This window comes from Podarcis vaucheri, assembly GCF_965113315.1.
Source record: "Podarcis vaucheri genome assembly, chromosome: 3".
NCBI lineage: Eukaryota > Metazoa > Chordata > Lepidosauria > Squamata > Lacertidae > Podarcis > Podarcis vaucheri.
The window spans coordinates 100774880-100797641 of record NC_138761.1 but is presented as its reverse complement, the minus strand read 5'-3'; the positions used below and the strand labels follow the sequence as shown (position 1 = coordinate 100797641).

Sequence of the window (22762 nt, the reverse complement as noted above, 5' to 3'; positions counted from 1 at the left end):
GGTATGTTTTCCCTTCTGAGGGCAAACAAAGCCTGAATCCAGGTATCTTGCAGGAATAATAAAATAACTCATAAATCAGGCAAGCAGCATTTATGTTGGAGATAAGCAACAGGTTCACAGTACAAGTAGTTCCCTCTCATCTTTAGACACTGGTAGGTCACACAACAGAATGCTAGATGCCCAAAGGCCTGGGTTAATATATACTTGTTTCCACCATCTGTTCCCTCAACCATACAGTCCTGCTTCCACGTTGCTATAGCCAAGTATGACTGTAGTTGCTTGGAAACTGGAATGAGCCAGACAGAGGGGGCTAATGGGCAGTAAATCCCCTTCTTTCATCCTTTATTCATCAAGAAAAATTGTTGTATTAGGGTTGCTGTATTTTTGAGCTCTGGAGCTTTTAAAGAGATTTTTGGCATGATTTAACCCCTGTTGCCAGTTTTCCAGGACATTTGCCCCACTTCTGAAAAATAATCCAGGACGCCATTTTCAGAGGCGAATTCCAGGACATGTCCTGGAAAATCAAGACATATGTCAGCCCTAGTTGTATGCTAGTATTAGTGAGAAGAGATAGCTATTAGGGGGCACTCATAGGGTCTAACTACACAAATGCATATAGCAAGCATCCAAATACTTTAAGAAAAGATTATTGTGAAAAAATGGGGAAACTAGAGAAGCAGCCAGGGTTTTGGTGTTGGATAGGTTAAATCTTCCCCTGCCTGCTGCTTCTCCATTCTAAAACCACTTCTCTTTTGGCTATTAAAAAGCCAAAGACTTGTTTGAGCTCTTAGGGAAGCCACTCTCCTTCCACTCCTCATATGGGGATAATAGCGACATCTCACAAGTGAATGTGACATGCAATTATCAAGATGCAGAGGATTGTTATCACATGGCCAACTCAGCCACTTTCCTGTAGATCCAATAGCCACAATAAGCCAATAGGATGATAGATGCATTTTTAAGCGTTCATGCTTGAAGAAAATCACATTGATCTCAATCAAATCAAATATCAAGAAGCACTGGGTGCCAAGAAAAAGAATTCCAGACAAGAATTAATAGGCAAAAAACATGATTTATTTGTGTACAAAACTAGATTCAAAACACACTGTGGTATGCAACGTAAGGCCTGTACTCACATGTATACATTATATTGGAATGATTGTTTCAAGATTTTCAGAACACGCTGCAAGTTGTTTTAAATTTGCCCTTTCTGAACTACACTATTACATATCAAGGTGGGGTGGGGGAGTGCCAGCCATTATTAGGCTATTTTCAGTTCCTCTGGAGTTAGCCAATAGTTTCCACAGCAGTACCACGTAGCATTGCTGTACTTGTTACGAGAAACCACCACCATATAAAAGGATGGGACTACCATCAGAAAACTTCATCGCACTGCAGGAGCCAGCAATCAGCAGCTCACATTATTTAGGACACAATTAGGTTTGACATAATTAATAAAATATATTTTAAGAAAAATAAATATTCTGCATAATGTATTTACAAAATGGAGTTGGCTTCTTTCACAAGAGGATGCACAACAGGTACACAAAACTATGTTTTTTACTGATGTGCAGAACTCAATAGCTGACATGGTATGTACAAAGAAGCCTACAGAGAATCTCCTAACATTTATAGGATGTGCAAATTGTGCACAATTGAAATAGGATGTGAAGGGGATGAAGACAAAGATCAAATAAGCAGGTTGTTTTTGGTCACCAAAAAGGAAACTGCATACAGTTATCAACTAAAAATCACTATCGCCCTAACAAAAATGTTGTAAATCATCGATGTATTAACAGTTCCAAAATTTGACTAAAACTCCAATGATTCCTTTTGTAGACACCTTCTCCAGCTTCCACCGTACATCTTCCCTTGCAAAATGAAATATTCCTTCGATTTGCCTGCTGCAAACTGAACATCTTACATGATGCTCTGGTCAGTATTCTCTCCTTTTGACCCTATGACATCCCTTTATAACTACAAAGCACATTCTGGGAAATATTGCACAAAAAGCATTATACATATACTGCATGACTGTACAAAAATATGTATGAAGAAATCACCAAGAATTAATGGATTGCACTTAAAATTTGAAGAGGTCTATGAAGTGCTGAGGAGAAACTGGCATGAAGCAGCTGTTGGGATCATTGGCTGTGCAGGGATGTCCTGTATCCTAAAAAAATGAAGGGCACAGTTATTCTCTCTTTGCATAGGCAGGCAGACTATTACTGGTTGCGAAGCAGTATCCAAAGCCAACAGTTTATACATAGTAGCTGCTACTATTTATAGATATCAAAATATTGCAACAGCAGTGCCGTTTTGAGAGAAAGATGTGTATCTTGTTCAAGGTCTCTTGCTTCTATCTTTAAATCACATATGAGGCAAGGCCTGGAGCCTCTTGGGAGCTCCAGTTGTACGTGCCCAGTGACCAATCCCATAGTTGCTCATGAAGGAAGTGCTTTTGTGACTGTAAGAACATAGTAAGCTGCCTCTTACAGAGTCAGACACTTTAGGTCTGTCTAGTATTGTATTGACTACATTGACCAGCAGATCTGCAGGGTCTTGAACCTTTGGGACATTTACATGCAAAGCACGAGCTCTTCCACTGAACTGTGGTCATCCTAAAGTGTACTTGTGCATGGTCTTCCTAAAATGCACTTGTGCATTATACAGTACACATTTTTCTTTAGGCAGGCAGTGTAAAGAATCATGCATCCTTGCTTACTGAAGTATCATGATGAGGAAAAGGGTGCAAGTATAGGCAATGTATTTGCTTTACAGCTTGCTTGCTGGAGTGCAATACACCCTGTTCTTCATCTGAAACACACAGTGGCTTTGACAGTGTAGGGTGAGGTGCAGGAGACCTGTGGTGCTGATGGTGGTCATCAAGATTAGCCCTTTTGTGCAGCAATCTGTTTTAAGACAGATGCAGAACAAATAAAAGGGATTCCAGTAAAAGTTTGATAAGGTGTTACAATGTAATGCTTATATGTCCTCTTACTAGTTATACCGAACATTTCTCCTTCATGTATTGTTTGCACATTCCCTTTCTGTTGTATAGTACAGTGGTACCTCTACTTACGTTCACCTCCGGTTATGTATCCTTCAGGATACATGCGCGGCAAACCCGGAAGTGTTTTTCCAGGTTTTGCTGTGTGTGCATGCGCAAAAGCGCTCTATGTGCCACACGCATGCGCAGAAGCGGCACCTCCGGATACGCACACCTTGGGATCTGACCAGAGCTCCGGAACGGATCCTGTGCGCAACCGGAGGTACCACTGTAAATGCGCATGGCTATAAACCTTGTAAATAAAAATGAAACCATGCAAATTTTTCCATGCCTATTTAAATGTAAGCCAGAATGAGTTCAATGGGACTTTCTTTCTCCTGGATAAGTGCAATATATAGGATTGCAGCCTAAATAAATGAAAGCATTCCTGGTCATTGGCAACCTAAAAAACACAGCCTTTAAACATAATACAACTTCTCAGGAGAATTAGCTACATTCCTGTGACAAAGTTTAAGAGAGGAGTTCATTGGAAACTTCATTTGATTACATCAGACACTGAATCTTTTTTATGTAAGATTTAAAAAGCAGCATTTTATAGCCAAGAAAAGAATTCTAGAAATCTCAATTAAGTGAGAGAACAACATGTTCAGGGCTGTGACATTACAGTAACAAGGATCTTATTTGCTTCAGCTATGTAACATGGATACAGAAGAAAGGCAGGATGAAATACACATAAAGTACCTTGAGTAACAAAGCAAGGTGGTAGTCCTTTTGAGGAAGTCATGAAGGAAGAAACAGGTAGAGGGGCAGAGACGTAAAAGAGAGGAAGATTTTATTCGATAGAATGACAAGCAGCAGAGTTCAGTACATGATATACAACAGCTTTCTGTAGGGCATTCCTATCTAGACAATTTTACTGGTTAGAAAAGTTATCCTGCTTATAAGAAATGAAAAATGGAAAAAAAAAAGGTCAGGAATTGGCATCAATCATGTGAAAGAAATTTCTTGCACTGTATGTCTGTGATAATTAAAGTCCTTGATCAGGAAACAAAAAGGGAAAATTTACTTTGCCACTCTGACCCCAGCAGATATTTAAAGAATTCGGCCACCTTCATTATCTCAAACACCAAAGATTTTCTCATAAGATGCCCGTAGGGGGACATCATATCCTCAAAGCAGTACCTGGAAGCATGTTCTGCTAAAGCAACAGAGCTTGAGTCCAAGAAAGCAGACATGAGATCTCATTGCAAGTACCTTAGAACACTATGAGAATTAAACATCAGCGACTGCGAATGAATTATATTGAATACTTCGCATCTCATATCTTTACCCTTTTCAGAGTTTCTTTATTACCACATTTCCACATGAGGTTCTTCAACTACCTCTGAGCTTGTACTGTATTATTTGTGTTAAAAGTCCAATAAGTGCCCATGCAGATAGACATAAGATTCTAGCACATGCTCTTACTGCAAACATGATTCAAGCAAAAGCTGCAATATGCCACATGTAAATACATTCTTTGGAGCAACTTCTGTTGCTGCTAGATGTGCTAGTAAGTGGGATACTGGAGTACCTTGAACGTACAGCTTTTGTGAGCTTCTGATGTAATGATTAAAGGGAAACTCACGCTGGAGAAATCTACATGGTCCTGAAGCTTGTACAACTAAGAGTTTGTAAAATTGCTATTTTGCTATTTGATACCTCTGAATAAGGATAGGCAAATGTCAATTTTTGTTTCTCGTTTTCCCAGTCTTACGTTCTTCATTCTTCATATCAGGTTGTGATTTTTCTCTTTAAAAACTTCTCTTGACAATTCACCTGCATTTTAGTGCTATTTTCTCCCAATATACATATTTTTTGCAAAGAAATTTTCCTTGTTCTACTGTATTTTTTGTCTGTTATTTTCACTAATATATGCATTTCTATGCATTTTTTTGTATGAATTACTTGGCTGGAGAACTGCATTGCAAAATTCAGAAAAGTATGAATTTGGAAAATAGCTACATTTTTGTTTGTGTATTGTTTCATAACATTAAACAGATTTCCCTTCAAACTGAATTAAAATCTCTCCCCCCATCTCTATATCTGACAAGAAAGAATCACAACCAGGCAACTTGGAAAGGAAACTTTTTGCAAATGCCCATTTGTCTTTTTAGACCACAAATCATTAAAAAGGAAAACACAGGAGCAGGCAGCATAACAAGAGCTAAGGAACAACTAACTTTTTCAGACCTATCTATAAGTCAAGTTCCCCCACTGTAATCCCCCTTTTGGTTATTACGCACAGGCTCAGGAAGTGGAAGCTTCCATTTGCAAATATTTAAGTTGCTTTCAGTGTTGTGTTTGGCAGGCCCCTGATGTGCTCTAAAAATAAATTCCCCAAATATTTAATTGTTAAACATAGTACAAAGCTGAACTTTTACATTCTGAATTTGTTTTGAAAGCTATTCATATTTCAGACCAGCAGACTATTCTAGTTTGTGAAACGGAAACTCTATATATAAGACTACTCCTCCCTCTGATTGTTTCCTCAGTTACTGAATAGTTTCCAACCTAATATTCTAGGTATTTCATTTCTTACCTTCCAGAAGAGAATACTGCAATGGCGACAGAAATGCAAGGTATCTCCATATTGTTCCTTTATAGGGTAACATTTCTGAAGTGCAAAGAACATCAGCTTCCAGTCAATATGACCTTTTTCTGACAGAATAGGGTGCCTATAGAACTGAAGAGAAAGGTAACATTTGAAGGCTATTGTGCTGTTTTAACCAGCATCTGACTCAGATTTTTTTAAAAAACTATTTAGCTATGAAAAGTAATGGGAAGTCAGATGTGAAATATTTTAAGAGACTGTGCAGATGTCGACGCCCATTTCCCATCATTTTTGACCATTGCCCATTCTGGAGGGCTGTAGGGTATAGTCCCCGTGCTAAAAAAAAAAAGGTTATTATTTACAAATGGTTATACTCTACATATTTGATGTGATCAAAGCTAGTTGTAGGACTATGCATGCTTATTACAGAGCAGGTCCAAATTCAGGAAGATTTACTGAGCAGTAAACATCAGACTGTGCCATGCATTTACACTCATATGCACTCTTAATTGGAAGCAGTTCCACTGAAACCAATGGGATTGATTTCCAAATACATTTGCTTATAATGAACACATGAGAACACTCCCATGTGTTTTCTGTTGGTATACACAGCCTCTCTCAACCCTAAAATAACAAAGTTCCTCTAACCTGTTTTTCAGCGAAATGGTACAGGCAAAGCTTTTTCCATAACTGCCTGTCTTCACTGAGCATATACAATGTGGGAGACACTTGGCCCAAAGTGATAATGTCCCAGCAGTCGGAGAATCTATACAAGATGTTGTTCAGCATATGTAAAGGGAGATCGCAGAGTGTAAGTCCACTGGTGACCTGCTGAAAAACAAGTTAACAACAGTTAGTTATAAGTTCAAAAGTAAACTCACGATTCAGTTTGAGCAGCCTTAGGTGTGTTTGTTTTCTCCCCCCCAAACACTCAAATCTAAACAGCTAAATTCATCTGAAGGTTGCAATCCTAATGCTACATAAAGGTAAGGTAAGGTAAATGACCTCTGGATGGTTAAGTCCAGTCAAAGGCAACTATGGTGTCCAGCGCTCATCTCGCTTTCGGGCCAAGGGAGCAGGCGCTTGCCCACAGCTTTCCGGGTCATGCGGCCAGCATGACTAAACCACTTCTGGTGCAATGGGACACCGTGACGAGTGTCAGAGTGCACGGAAACGTCATTTGTCTTCCCGTCTCAGGAATACCTATTTATCTACTTGCACTGGTATGCTTTCAAACTGCTAGGCTGGCAGAAGCTGGGACAGAGCAACAGGTGCTCACCGTGTCATGCGGATTCAAACTGCTGACCTTCTGATCAGCAAGCCCAAGAGGCTCTGCACCACCCGAGACCCCTAATGCCACATACCTGGAAACAAGCCCCATCAAACTCAATGGGACTTGCTTCTCAGTAGATATAGCTAGGATTGCACTGTAATTCATCATAAAACTTGTTGAGTATACGCTTTATTGTGAAAAGAAAAAGGCAACAGTTGTTAAAGTGGTCCCCAATTTTGGACCCATTTGCCTGGATCCAAAGTGGTGTGGCTTGTCCTGCAACATCTGCTGCATCCAGATGTTGTGGAGGATGCTGTCCTGTCCCTGTCTGCCAGTCTGTATGCAGAACGGGGAAGGGGCACCATCTTGCGATTTGCTTCAGGTAGTTAAGTGTCTTTGGGGCTGGTCCTAAATGCCAACTATTAATGCATTTTTAATGGTTCTGACTAAACCTATAAAATATACCGTTAGAGGACCAAATAAATATTTTCATACAGCCACAGTACATTTTTGAAGGCTTAAATATCAGCAGCACAGCTGTCAACTTACAGATTTGAAAATAAGGGACCAGCAGCCAAAATAAGGGACCTGCAGCCTCACCTGTTCCAGGCACTCCAGTCTTCCTGTCCTCCTGCAGTCTGGTCAAACTCATGCTGGTAGCTCCGAGAACACTGTCCAACCAACTTTGTAACCAGAGGTTCAACTGAATAGAATCTGAATCACATGCACCACAAGGCCTATGCAGCCTCAACTTAAGATGGCTCCCCGGCCTGGCTTTGCACTGCAAAGTTTGCAGCAGCACGTGCAACAAAATGGCGTCCAGCATTCAAAAAACCCCTCAGCTTGCATTAACTAGCCACACACAAGGCACGCAAGCGCCACCCTCCAGTCGTTCTTAGACTTCTTATTGGGTGAGCAACACAGCCAAGCAACACAGTTGGAGCCTCCCTCCTCCCTGGCCGGCAGGGAGGGAGGGAGAGGAGCTGCTTCCTTTGAAATTTAAGGGACATCATTTAAGGGACATTTAAGGGACATCCATCAATAAGGGACAGCAGCGGGACATGGCGCTGGAATAAGGGACTGCCCCTTCAAATAAGGGACACTTGACAGCTATGATCAGCAGATACCCAGTACTTTTTTGGAAGCAACTTGGTACAGGATGATGTCTTGAAATCAAGCACTGAAAACAAAACATTGCCTATTTCACCATCACAGTTTAATTATCTTGGTGTCCGCTCTACTCAACAAATGTTGATTTTTTTTTTAAAAAAACCTGCTTTATGCCTGTTTATAATTCCGTATCAGAGAGGAGGGGGAGGACAGAGAGAGGCAGACAGATGACACCCTGGTGACACCGACAGATAAAAGGACTTCACAGCTCAAACATCACATTTAACAGAGCCATAAAAGCTGGGTATACCTTGGGTATTTGAAGATTATTGAGCTGCTGCTGCCACAGAAGGATGGTTTCCAACCGGCAAATCCAAATATTGATGTTTCCTACTAGCACCGATTTCCCCACGCCCCGTATTAATATGCACAGCGCAGAACTCAGCTCCTGAAGAAGGTCTTTGATTAGACGTGGGTTGTATTGGTCCTCCAGAACTTCAAGTGGGAATTTAGAAACACACGTGAGAATTCTTGCTTTCCTACTACACTCTACATTTATTTTAAAGAGCTGAAAAGCTGATCCATTGTCGTTTTATAGTCTTAAAGGTAACAGCCAAGAATTGCTGCCCCAGCAAATAAATGCATATGGCAGGACCAAGGATCTGGGGTTTCCAGCATGATGGCCTTGTTCACACAACATGGCAAGCTGAACTATAGCTTAGCTGGACCAACTAGATGTGGGAGCTCTTGGAGAGGAGCATGCAAATGTGGTGATCTGCCGCTGTCTTTTTTATTTCCACACTGCGCTAAGCCAGTGCATTCCGCCTCCAACAACCCCACTCACTGACCTGCATGCAGTTTCTTGTTATCCATGGCTACTAGGCAAGTGCTTTCTTAAAACCTAAACAGCAATTGATCAAAATGCTGAAGTGTCATTTGCAGCTATGGAAATTTGTGTCCTTACCTTTGCGAACAATTTTGTCCAAGATATTGAAATAGTTCTTTTGAGCTGCACCGCTCAATGAAGTTAACTGGGATTTTGCTATTAATTGCAAAAGCTAAAAGATAATAATTGTGTATTAGAAGATGTGTAACAAATAAGCCACAATTAGTTATGTTCTTTAGATTCCTCAACATACAGCATAGGCGGGGGAGGAAGGGGTAGAGTCCCTTCCCTTACTCCATTTCTCCCACGTCAAGTTTTAGTTTGTTAGCTCCTTGGGGCAGGGAAATAGCAATCAGGTGGGCAGGCAGATGAGCTGCCCTCATGATATTTGTGTCACTGTGGCTTACCTGCATGGGGCAGGGTGGCAGCAAGATCAGTGCTGTGCAGATGTGACAGCATGTTTACTCATAAGTGAGGTATCACTGTGTTCAATGGGGCTTTATATTACTCTTTCTAGGCTTCTCATAGTATATGTTTAAGATAAACACACATAAACACACTTTCTCAGGCAACGTTCACATTTAAGCATGAAGTTCAGAGTTGTCGTGCCAATGTCTTCTTAGCCTTAACTGTGATTACTGCCGCCGCCAATATAATAGTTGGCTTGTGGTCAAGCTCTAGAAGGGAGCTGGTTGAGTGGAGGAATGTACAACCTCTCTATTTGGCTTAGCTATGGTTGAGCAAATTATTATTATTAAATTTGTATACCACCCTTCATTCTAGGATCAGATGGTGGTTCACAACATAGTATAGTTGATCCTTAGCAGCAGTATGTCTGCATTAGCCTACAAATGTGAGCTACATTCAAAACAAAGCTACTCCCAGGAGTCACCTTTGACAGAGAAATCTGACCACCATGGTGACTATCCTCGTGTCTTTGGGAACATGAATAGACACTAAACAAAAAAATAAGATCACATTTGGTCACTTGAAGGCTCATTTTGTTTGTTGGCAGAAAGTGGCAGATAAATTATAGTAAAACAGCATGAACTAAAATGCAGACTCCTAACCAAAGCTGTTTAATACATCAGTTTACAGAATGGAAATGAGTAAAATAAAGTCCAGTATCCAAAGAGATGCTTTAGGCAGGCTCAAAGATTTGTGTACAACCGATTCTGAAATTTTCATTTTCTAAATGTAGCTTGCCAGGTGACACATGGGGGGTGCCACTGTAGAAACAAGTCTAAAGTCCTTGTAGGGAGCACAGGTATAGCCAAGTAGTCCTTTGGTACTGGTCTATAATAGTTCAGAACCACAAAGAGCATCATGGTAAGACTCTCAGAGATATCACACAAAGGACCCCTGGAGAACTCTTTTCTGATTGCTTGAGACATTGTCACTTTGTCACTTTACAATAAAACCCAATGTCAGTTTTTAATCTGAGAAATGGAGGTAATTCTTTGGCTCTAGTTTAAGATGAACTTTCTTAATGTTAGCAACCTTCTGAATATACAGATTATATATATATATATATATATATATATATATATATATGCTTTCGTAGATTTTCACGGGTACAGGAATGCAGGTTTTGGTGTCTTCGGGTGTCTTCCCGTGTAAGAGTCGGGGTGTCTGTGCGACGTTTCGACGAGGTCTCACTCGTCATCTTCAGGCTGGTGCTTTCGGCACAAGACACAAAAGCTTTAGCAACTAATCTACACTTAATGACCCACCCAGTGGTATTCAGAATATCACTCATGAAATCACTCAAGATATCCCTCAAGTAATTAAGGAACAAAAGAAGAAAAGGCACACTAATCTAGGAACTTCCTCTCTGCCCAGAATGTTGGAGGCTATACACCACACCCCTCAACAGTATTTATAGGAACTCAAACACCAGATTCTGCTCTGTTCCAGTAACAAGAAGCCGAAAGCACCAGCCTGAAGATGACGAGTGAGACCTCGTCGAAACGTCGCACAGACACCCCGACTCTTACACGGGAAGACACCCGAAGACACCAAAACCTGCATATATATATATATATACACACACACACACACACAGAGAGAGAGAGAGAGAGAGAGAGAGAATATATATATATACTACAGTAAGTTAAATTCAATCACAGAACTACATAGTACAAGAGCATCTTACTTTTACCACGTAATTGAACCTTCTGATGTCCTGAATTGCACTTGAAAAATCTAAGCGATTAAAAGCTTCTCCCAGCGTGCAATAGCCATGTCTCTTGAAAAGAAAAATGGGGGAGGGGGAGAAACATGTTAGAGTCACAAAAGAAGCCTTCCTAGAGAGGATAAATGTGCAAGCCTGGAATGTACCACCCACACAAATCACATAGCTGCTAATGTCCCACAGTCACCTAGCTACCCATTTCCCCAATACTCATGACATATGGGCTGGAAAGTAGAAGGAAAGAAATAAGTTGCTGCTTTGGGAGCCGTTGTTCATGCTGCCTCCTACATTCACCAGTGGCCATTCTCTCCATCTGTCTACATATGGAAAGTATTATGCAGTAGTATTGTGCTTTAGTATGTTCAAGCTAGCATATGGAAGGTATGAGGAAAAACCCACAACACTGAAGCCTTGAAATCTGAATTACTCTTCCCTATGCAACTGCTATCTGATGCTGACTCTCTCCCAACAGACTAGCTAAATAAATAAGTGTGCAGCTAGCTAATAAATACATTAGCGTGTGTGGATTAATTAAATGGATAATTACCAAAAGCACATAAATCATGCCCACCACTTACTTCTTTAGTACTTTCTTTATGAACATATATCCATTTTTCACGATAGAAGCCTGGAAGCAAGATAAGGAACACCTTTTTTAATATTCTGCTGCAGATGTATTGATTTACGAGTAAAGAAGACAAAGATTCCCCATCAAAAACTAGTAGGAAATCATAGGCAAATTCTTTTGCAAAAAGGTTCTAACAATCTTTAATAATATGTGAGGGAAAGGTTTTCCACCAATTTTTAAAAAACCAAAACTACTGTCCTGTCCACCTGTGGCACTATGCATATGAAAGCAGATTTCTCTGTGTGTATCCCTGCCTAAAGCCATGGTTTAGAGTTACAAAGACAAGTCAGTGATCTTTCTACCTCCTCTTCCAGTGCAGCTACAGAGGAGTTTGGAAGCTTCCACTTCTGACTACCTGCAGTTTGTCATGTAATAGACTTCACCCTAGTTAGCAGAAACAAGTCCATTTCAAACCAAATTTTTGATGCTAGTTTATTTTCTCTAAGTGTAGTTAAGATTAGCCACAATTTAGGGCTCAGACACAACACTGTAGTTAATCAAGAATGGAAGTAAAAACATCCAATCTCAGCAATTCTGTGGGATAAGCATGGCCAACACCACATTAATGAACAATCCCATCAGACACAGTTATGTGAAGGATTGCTTGGAAGAATCATGAAAGCCACTGTGATGCAAAGAATCATGCAAGGGAATCATTTAAGGGAAGTACATTTTCAAGTAGATTTCTGTAAGTCCTGGGTACATTTTAGAAATATTTGAAATGAGCTCCTGATTTTACCTCCCACCAGCAGGCTACATACACCCACAATCAAAATTGCACAGATGCTAGTTTACTAAAGTTCACTGCTGGTAAAAGTAAGCCTCCCTATTATTATGTTAAGAACAAAACCCTCAACCAAAATTATTTTTTCATTGCTTTCCCTTACTATTTTTACATGGAGTGTGTGCAGATGATTAGCATGTTACACATGTCATTTGTTTCCACTGAAATAATTCTTAGCTACTCTAGCATTCTCAAATACATAAGTATTTGCATTATGTATAGGTTCTGCTGAAATACGCTGGAAAGCAAACTTACACTGTCAATGATTCTCAGAACTAAAAAATAGTTTAGTCTTACACTGAGATTTTGCATTGTTCCTAAAATGATCCTTTTTCCTTTTCTTGCTTGCAAATTCACAGTCATCAGCACAGTATATTTCTTCATCATTATCTAAGATGCTGAAAGGAAAAAAAATCTATTTAAAGAACCAATCCCTCAGATACAATTGAACAAACCACAGTATGTGAAGGTAGGAATGAGTCATTTGCATTTCAGAGTTTCATGTTGTTTTGATGGCTGTTGGTTTTACCAGCGCAACAACTCAATCCTATGCATGTATACTTGAAGGTAAATCCCACCATACTGAGTTGTGCTTACTCTCAAGTAAGTGTTTGTGATTTCAGCCTAAGGGTTCATGTACACTTATCTGAGCATAAGCCCCATTGAACATAATGGGCCTTTATTTTCAATCAAACATGTAAAATCACACCTAGATCAGCAGTCTGTTTTCACCATTGCCAAGATGACGCCATATGGGAAGCCTGCAAAAAAGACATGAGCAAAATACCCTTGCCTCATTTCTGTTCCCAAGGAACTGGTGCAGAGAATCATGCTGCCTCTGCAGGTACCATTCAGAGCCTTATTCTCTACTGAAATCTGCCATTGTGAATAATTACATGTCATCTGAAAACTGGACCACACACCAACTCCAGAAAAATAAAAATGAACACGTTAGTGTTCATATTAGTAGAGATTAAAATAGAGGAAAGATGGGTAATCATAGGAAAAATGCCCCAAATGAACAAGAATCGTCTTTCTACCAAAAAATAAAAAATAAACATTAGAAGAGTGTCTTTGAAGGCCCACGCCATGTCTAATCTATTGGAACTATTTTGATATCTTCAATGGAAAGTACAGTCACATTCTGTTAGGTGTTTAAATCTCCATAGATCTATTAGCTCCATATGCCTTCCCTTCATTGGACCTTATCATTTGATTTTATCTATCATATTCTGGGAATACTACCTCATTCAAGTCTCCAATTATTATTATTTTTCCATCGTACAATTCAAATAACCCCTCTTCTAGCAAATTGGATTAAAAAGAGGTGGATCACGTGGAGTAGTAGAAAAGCAAAAGGAACCAGGAAAAGTGTGGAAGGACAGTCATATGGTATATGCACATATGCTGTATTTAGTATGGTTGTTAGCGGGACAGGGAGAGGGGAAGGAGGGGGTTAAATATGCTCTCTGTTCCTGTTTTGAAAATGCAAATATTTTTTTTTTTAAATGAACAAGTTAGAAAGCACCCATCTCAATACAGATCCTGGAGAACCCTACCTATTAACATGCCACAATTGTGAAATCCGCCTGTAGGTTCCTACTCTGCTTCCTGTTCTTTAACCCAGTAGTCTTCAACCTTTTCAGAGTCAGGGCCCACTTTTAATCCAAACATGCATTGCGAGACCCTTTTCCTAACCTTTTACCTTATATTTGCATGGTGGTAGTGCTCCTGTTGCGACCCACCTTGGATCAGGCCATGAAGACCAGTGCTTTAACCAATTACTTATGAGAAGACAAAAATTTTGGTCTTCTCGAATGGCTGGAAACTAGAGAAATGGAAAATAAGAGGGCAAGAAATCCAACAAGTAAAAATCTATAGGTATTTGGGAATCTTATTCCAGAGCAATTTAGGGTGGGCAAATCATCGCACAAACGCCATAAAAACAGGCAAAGTGCACCTCATCAGCAGTTGCCCGTTTTTATTATCAGAAAGGTAATCAATTTATTCCTGCGGCCAATCAGATATTTCAAACAAAAGTGCAAGCCCAGATACTCTATGGAATCCCACTATGGGTCCAAGCATATAACAGTGATTTAAAAAAGATTCACTCCAGCTTTCTGAGACGTATTCTTGGACTCCCAGCTGTGATCAAATATGAAACAATGTGTGCAGAAATAGGCATACACACAATGGAATACTGGGCCTGGTCCACCTCAATAAAGTACTGGTTACGCTGCCATTTTCGCTGCCCTCCATCAAGCCTGCTCGCTGATTTGCTCGAAGACTCCTATAAATCAAGATGGTATCAGTACCTTGAAAAAAAGATTGAATCTTTAGGCATCGAGCTGGAGCCCCTGTACAATTCTAATGAGCAATACATTTTCCATAATATCCTAACTAGACTAAAGGATGTCGAGAGACAAAATATTATGGCAGCTGTAAACAAAATTTGCTCCCCCATATTCTATGATTTAAATATCTTAGATAGCAGAGCCAATTACGTCACTAAATTAATAATCCCAGCCCAACGTAGGGCTTTTATGCTGGCCCGGTTGAATGTTTTTCCCTCAGCATTTGTCTGGGGAAGATATCAAAACATCCCTAGAAACAAGAGATTCTGCAGATGTTCTATGAATGTCCCGGACACTGTAGAGCATATTCTCTTTCATTGCCCATTGTACAGTACGCTCCGTCAACGCCTGCTGTCCCCTCTTTTGGGTGGTCTGGAACCCCAGCAAGGTGAATGTGTGGGATTCTGCCTATCCAACGTTGACCAAAGGGTAACGGCGGGGGTAGCTGAGTTTTTGGTAGCAGCCCTCCAAGGAGCAGGTTAACAAGGAAAACCACTGACTCTATATGTATATATATATATATGTATGTAGCCAACCGCTGCCTTTTTATATATATTTCAAGTCACTTACATGTTATTTTCTCTTTTATGGGTTTATTTGTACAATGCCTAATAAAGGTTTGATTTCAACAACAATTACTATTCCAAATGAGGACCCACCCTCTTATCCCGTAATAGGATACTATCATGGAGTCTTGGGTGAGGGACTTGGTTTAAAAATATTGAAAGTCTAAGTACAGAAGGTCTCCTAGATCACCCCTGTCCACATGCTTGTTGACTCACAAAGAAACAAATGCATGTGTTTATTTACAAACTGCTTTTACGTAGCCTTGTGAATCAATTACCAAGGAAGCAATTTCATTTATCATTCACATACGTAAAACACAGAAAATATCTGTGGTAAATAATGCTAAAATAATTCATATTTTTCTGTTGTGAATTGTTTTGAATTATTTCAATAGTGTTGTTATATTATTATAAATCCTCTAGATATTCTTATAAAATCTACAACTACTCAGACTGATCCAGTCCCAGTAATCACTACTTTAAAAATCACCCACCACCCAAAAAACCCTCATATGCAATATGTTAGTTTTTTGCAAGCTATGAAAGGGTTCCCTCCAGATGATCAGTATTTTGCAGGAGGGCTTCAAGGACATACCCACACCATGCTAAGCCTCTTCAGCACTCAAAATCAGGGGTTGGCATAACACTACCTGTAATATGTCAAGGCCTCTGAAAGAGATGACAACCCAGTCACAATGCCCTAGAGGCTCAGTTTATTGACAATCTTTTTGCAAGTTTAAAAAGAACCTAGGATATAGAAAATAAAATTGCTAAAAATGAGTTTGATGTGGAAAGCTATTTAGAATGTTTACAACAACTTGTAAATTAAAGCTTTTTATTTTCACACAGAAAACTGAAAGATGCACTAGTTATATCAACAAAAGACAAAGCACTCAGTTTTCCAAAACACTGATAACCTGAGATTGTTTCCTTTGCAAAGAAGTTAGCCTCACACAGATAAGCAAAACTGCTGAAGCTTTACAGCACAAAGTGTACAAAAGGAAAGTAAAATTACTTTTATCTTCCCATCTTTATTCTGACAGGAAAATTGTATACATGCATTTTCCCCCACTCACCAGTGTTCACTTTTATTAAAACAGCTGAGTTTGTCAAATGAAGGTATTTATCACTGTCAATTCAGAGTTTTAAAAAGCACCCACAATATAGCCTGGATGTTGTAAATCACCAAGACAAGAAAAATAAAGATTTTTTTGGGGGGGGAGGGGAGAGGAGGAGGAAAATCACACACTAATCTGGAGGATTAAACAGCAAATATTAAAATGTTATTGCACATCAAGAATTTAACAAAGCATCTCACCAACTTTCCAAATGAATCAGAGAGATCTAGCATAGTATTGAATAAATTTTGAAGTCTCTTCTAGTTGGGCATGGGTCTTTTTTTACAGTGGACTAGCCACTATTTGATGAGCTGTCAGAGAACAGAGATCAATTTAAAGGAGACCTCTATTTGAAAGACTGAATCATCAGAAGGGGGATTATGGTCCTTGAAGTTGGCTACCAATAGTCAGTGGTACTGGACAGGAGACCCTGAAGGCACATAGGCCACCTGATTCCCACATACTTTCCAGTGATGGTGAGATGCATCTCCACTTAAGTTATGGAAAATATTTCTAAATTTGTATATTCTGTGCAATTTTTTTCCAGCTAGAAGTTGTCCAATAGAAACCTGAATTAAGCAACAGCCTACAATCCACATTTGAAGAAGTTTAACACAGCCTTGCACTGGCAAAAACTTGTATCAAAGTCAAATTTCCCTGATTTTCTAAGACAACTGAGGCAGAGCCATTCAATTCTACCCTGCTTGCCTTACACAAGTCATGTCGCCACAGCTGGAAGCTGTGAGCAGTATGCCTGTTCAAAAGTTGTTTCATTGCAAGTCATCCAGGCAAGAAACTGTTTCAGTGTAGGAGCACAATCTCTTATATAGGTCTAGGTCTGAGCAACACCTGGCACACTGCTGACACAAAACAAATATAAGGGCTTATCTTTTGCCAGTTTGGGGAAATAACAACACAAACAAAGGGGCAAGACAAAATACCAGCCCGTGATTTTAGAACTGCCATTTTATTATGAATACCACTTTACCATTAGAATTGTCTGGGACTGTTAACTATGTGGTTTATGTGAACGCATGATGTGCTTATTTAGATCATCGAATGTCTGCATGCCACACAATATAAAAGCCATCCTAATATACACACTTCCTGATTCCCCCCCCCCCCCCGAAAGAAGGCTTGATTGGCCTGTTTGTTGCCACCAGCAAAACAGGTGCTTAGGTTTTCAAACATATGCATCCTTCATGCCCTTGTAGTGAAGATCACATAGCAAGTCCCTCCAAGCCTGTAATTTCAAGCTTTTCACAACAATGACCTAGTTTTACCAAAATGGATCTAATAGCCCACCTTATATTTAAAACAGGCAAGTCTCCATGACAACACTGCATCAAATAATTAGGTTGTTACATTTCTTCTGAAAGCCATATTATTTTAAATAACTAAAAAACAGCTTTTAGTTCCCCTGCTCTTAAATAAAAGGTGGTGTCCCTTCTCCACAGAATAATCAGTGCATGTACCACCACACCCTATCCCTACTGCATAGGGAAAAGAACAGGATATTATTTTGCAATATTCACAGAACTGTTACTTGTGTCATCCCACAAAATCCCACATAACCCAATGCAAAATCCAATAGCAAATTATTTTAAGTCAGTAACAGTAAGACACCTAACACTCTTTGTAGCTAGATGCAAAATCCAAGTGATTTAACAATGCTGACAAATGTTTTACGTGGAAAAAAATTATACTGCCTACGTCCAAAAGCAACAGCTTTACTTCTAAAATGATTTTCACCCCAAATCCTTAAAACTATGCTTTGTTTCTAATTCCACAAACTACTGCATTTCAACTTTCTGGGCTTTAAGTGGGCACAATAAATTGTCTCTGCACTCTTCTCTTACCTCCCATTCCTTGAACAAAAGTTTTCAATGCTATTTGTTTTGTATCCTGGTGGCACTAATGGTCATGTGCTGTTGTTGTTTTTAAATCTAAGTGACAGCTATGCAACACTTTACATAAAGAGGGCATCAGAAACTGCCCCTGCACGACTACTGTTCCTGACTGTACCTGTAACTTGAGCATCAAATCACTACATGAATTTGAGGAAAAGGTTCCTGCCATGCTTAAGATCAGCAAATAAACAGCCGGTTTCCTCTGTGTGTTAAATACAGCCCTGAGATACATGCCCACCTAGAGAAAAATAGGCATTGATTTATAGCAGTATTAAGCTAATGAGAAGGGGCCCCTTCTTTTTCTTCTCTTACACATTATGACTGATGTTGTTAAGCTGATTGTTTTCATCCTCAAGTTCTGAGCTGCAGGGCTCACATCGCTTCCAACCATCTTCTGTCTTCATCCATCTCCACCCTGGAGATCGCCAATCCTGGCCCAGAAAAGGCATGGTTTCCTTAAAGGCAACAATGCAACTTTTAACAATGTTGTTATGTCAGCAGGATGATATTTAGAAATTAACATCAAGAGAAACATTGTGGCAAAAGATGGCAACAAAATAAAAGACATAGCCATGAAGATGAGAATATAAATGGCTATTAACCAATTTGGTCAGAGCATGCCTCCTTGTGTGCAGTATTACGCTAAACATTTCCTTGCAAGAAGATGGGAGGCAACATGAAAGGAACAGAGGCCATGCCATTAGCATCCTGAACTAGTGCACACTTTTAGTTGTCCTAAGAGATCTTGGCTCCCATTACGTTTCTGAGCACAATTCAAAGTGTTGGTGCTGACCTTTAAAGCCCTAAACGGCCTCGGTCCTGTATACCTGAAGGAGCGTCTCCACCCCCATCGTTCAGCCCGGACACTGAGGTCCAGCACCGAGGGCCTTCTGGTGGTTCCCTCATTGCGAGAAGTGAGGTTACAGGGAACCAGACAGAGGGCCTTCTCGGTAGTGGCGCCCTCCCTATGGAACGCCCTCCCTTCATGTGAAGGAAATAAGCAGCTATCTTCTTTTTAAAAGACATCTGAAGGCAGCCCTGTTTAGGGAAGTTTTTAATATTTAATGCTCTCCCCGGACCCCTTTTGAACCAAGGGGCGGCAACGGGGAGAAGCGATTCTCCCCGCTGCCCCTTCCCTTGCTTTAAAACAGGTCCGGGGACAGAGGGGAAGGTCCACGGCGCTTCCCCTCTGTCCCCGGACGGTCTCCATAGGAACGCATTGATTGATTTTCAATGCATTCCTATGGGAAACCGTGCTTCGCAAGACGAAAAACTCGCAAGAAGAAAAAACTTGCGGAACGAATTAGTTTCGTCTTGCGAGGCACAACTGTATTTCTGTTTTAATTGATATTTTTATACTGAGCACAATGCACATCGCTTGGAGGATTTTAAAAAACACAAATCTCTTTAGAAATGTTCTTAAATAAATAAAGTTTCAATGACCTCTACTCCTGGCTACACGCACACACACACGGGACGCGGGTGGCGCTGTGGGTTAAACCACAGAGCCTAGGACTTGCCGATCAGAAGGTTGGCGGTTCGAATCCCCATGACGGGGTGAGCTCCCGTTGCTCGGTCCTGCTCCTGCCTACCTAGCAGTTCGAAAGCACGTCAAAGTGCAAGTAGATACCTTCTGGCGGGAAGGTAAATGGCGTTTCCGTGAACTGCTCTGGTTCGCCAGAAGTGGCTTAGTCATGCTGGCCACATGACCCGGAAGCTGTACGCCGGCTCCCTCGACCAATAAAGCGAGATGAGCGCCGCAACCCCAGAGTCGGTCACGACTGGACCGAATGGTCAGGGGTCCGTGTACCTTTACTTTATACACACACACGCACACACACGTATATAACGTAAATTATTCTGTGTATAAAATATGCATATACAGAGTAGAAAACCGCACCTAAGGACAGAACTGTAGGGGGGGAACCAACACCCCCCTCACTGCTATGGGATATGTACCCTTCCCAATAACTTTTGAGGGGGCACCACATTCATTTTGGGGGAGGGGGCTATACTACAGGCCAGGGGCTTGGGGGGCCACTTAGAGGCAGGGTTTTTTTTATAAGAGACCAGAGGATTTGTATAAAACCTGGGGGGGGGAGAGGAACAAACTGAAGCCCCCCACCCATTGGAAGGGCTCTTGTCCAAAATAATGAAGACGCTAAAAGCAACACACACACACCCTCTTGGCAGCCCCTGCCAGACACAGCCTCCCCCCTGCCTGCCCCTTTCTCCCCTGAGGGGACCCTCCTCTGACCGTTGGCCTTCCAACGGCCGCCTCCCCTCCCCCTCCAACGGCTCCCACACAACCTCCCCCCCCCCTCGCCTTCTGGGCCTCCTCACCACAATCGCTCCCAGCCAAGGCTGATACTGTCTCTATTGACCGAGACGTCGACGACAACAAGGAACTTCGCTTTCTCCGCCCCCCCCCTTCTTCGCTTTCCCCCCATTGGCCCTCCCGAGCGGCGCTTGTTGCCACCCGGCATCCCGGCCGCCGGTTGGCTGCTCGGGGCGTTGTGACGTCCCAGGTTCCACCTCCCACACATGTCACGTGACGAGGAGGGACCGGAGCACGTGTCAATGTTTTGGTCAGGAGGAGGAGGCTGGGAGAAGGAGGCGGGGCGGGGGCGGGGCCGCGCTCCTCCCACCGCCCCCTGGGCGGAGCTAGGAGAACTCTGAGAAGCGAGAGACGCGAGTCGCGCTGAACCGGCTCGGAGCGGCGTCGCTGCTTTGCATCGGGTTGCAATTCATAGAACCGGCTTTAGGAACAACGTCCCGTAGAAGCAGCGCGTAGTAGGATGGAGCTCCGCAGAACATTTGCAGCAGCAAGTTCCATAGGGTTGTGTGCGTGCTAAATTTTGCAACCTTACGGGTGTTTCTCTCCAGTAGCACCTTAAAGACCAACTAAGTTAGTTCTTGGTATGAGCTTTCGTGTGCATGCACACTTCTTCAGATGCAGTGTGGATGCACACGAAAGCTCATACCAAGAACTAACTTAGTTGGTCTTTAAGGTGCTACTGGAAGGAGAGAAAAAAATATTTTATTTTATTTTATTTTATTTTTTGACTATGGCAGACCAACACGGCTACCTACCTGTAACGGGTGTTTCTCTGTAACCTTTCAAATTTCTTCTTCTTCTTCTTCTTCTTCTTCTTCTTCTTCTTCTTCTTCTTCTTCTGTATGTTTACTTATACTCCCACTTTCCCCTGTACAGGTACTGAAGGCGGCTTGCAGATTAAACATAGAGACAGAGAGAAAACAATTATTAAAAAGAAATTAAACATTAATAGAATATGTGTGTGTGTATATATATGTACATGCACACATATATACATAAATACACACACACACACATCAGTTTTAATGAACATATCAGAGTGCTCTGTAAATGATAGTTAAAGCCTTTATATATCAGCCTTTTGTGCTCTTCCACACCTGCCCCGTGTTCCTGGCCCTTATTTTGGATTCTTTTAGCTTCTTTTAAATTCTTACAGACTTTTATATTCACCTTGTGTTTTAATACCTTTTAGCTTTCTAAAGCACTTTTTAGATTTTAAATGCTGGTCTATGACCGTAATAAAGATTTGTGTTGTGGCGGGGGGCAGAACAAAGTTTTAGTTGAGTTTTGTTTTTTGTTTTTTACTTCATAGGGGGTCAGGTAGGTGTGTTTGTGTATCTATGTGAGAGCTTTTGTTTGTTTGTTTGTAAGTCACTTTGGGTTGCCCTTGCCAAGACAAGGCAACTCACAAATTTAATAAATAAATAAAAGAAATCTATTAAAAACATACAGTCACAAGAAAAACAGCACAGCGCCAGCCCCTCTCATTAAAAACTACATAGCAGGCAGGGATTCAGGAGCTATAGCATTTCTCATATTGAGGTGTGACAATAGGAAAGTGAGCCTCATTGGCAGTCATGCTGCAATTAAGAGTACAGGGCCTCTAGGGAGGTAGAAACATTGGCAACGCTGATATCCTGGCAAAGCGTAGGCAGATCCACTTTGTATTTGGTCAGCAGTTTATTAGGATATAGGCCTAATTTTGCAGCATCATATATCACCATGCCTGCTCACCTGTATAAACACAAGAAGCAGTGTGAGAAGAGGGCACTACCTTGCTTCTGATAAACACATATTACACATATGCTTGGATTGGAATTCAAGGGAACTTTCAAGCTGTCCCTTGGTTAAGGCTGCAGTTCTTCATCCCTAACCATTGGTGGCGCTGGCTGGGGTTGATGGTACTTGGAGTCCAACAACTTCTGAAGGGACTCAGCTTCCTCATCCTTACCATATACACTTACATGGGAGTAATTTAATTCAAGAGGACTTCTGTGT

At 41.1% G+C, this 22762-nt stretch overlaps 1 protein-coding gene across 3 annotated transcripts; it reads right to left on the bottom strand.

Annotated features, from left to right (window-relative positions):
- Positions 1-1052: 1052 nt before the first annotated feature.
- On the bottom strand, positions 1053-20901 carry FBXO25 (F-box protein 25). Of its 3 annotated transcripts, none has more exons than XM_082215610.1 (11): positions 20770-20901; positions 18739-18881; positions 12776-12876; positions 11645-11694; positions 11028-11120; positions 8951-9044; positions 8297-8481; positions 6252-6434; positions 5592-5735; positions 3752-3778; positions 1053-2173 (listed from the first exon to the last, which is right to left on the bottom strand). In XM_082215610.1, the coding sequence occupies exons 2-11, from the start codon at positions 18873-18875 to the stop codon at positions 2084-2086; spliced, it is 1104 nt and encodes a 367-aa protein (XP_082071736.1). In that variant the 5' UTR covers positions 18876-18881; positions 20770-20901; the 3' UTR covers positions 1053-2083. The 3 variants fall into 3 exon arrangements, with proteins under 3 accessions (XP_082071736.1, XP_082071737.1, XP_082071738.1); XM_082215611.1 differs by having other exon boundaries at positions 20753-20832; XM_082215612.1 differs by lacking the exon at positions 3752-3778.
- Positions 20902-22762: the final 1861 nt, after the last annotated feature.

Excerpts from the sequence above, each read along its gene's own strand:
- FBXO25 (XM_082215610.1), bottom strand. The coding sequence starts at position 18,875 with ATGCCTTTTCTGGGCCAGGATTGGCGATCTCCAGGGTGGAGATGGATG. Across the intron at positions 8,482-8,950 it reads GGACAAAATTGTTCGCAAAG|TTCTGGAGGACCAATACAAC; the intron begins GTAAGGACACAA and ends TCCCACTTGAAG. Across the intron at positions 5,736-6,251 it reads ACCATTTCGCTGAAAAACAG|TTCTATAGGCACCCTATTCT; the intron begins GTTAGAGGAACT and ends CTTTCTCTTCAG.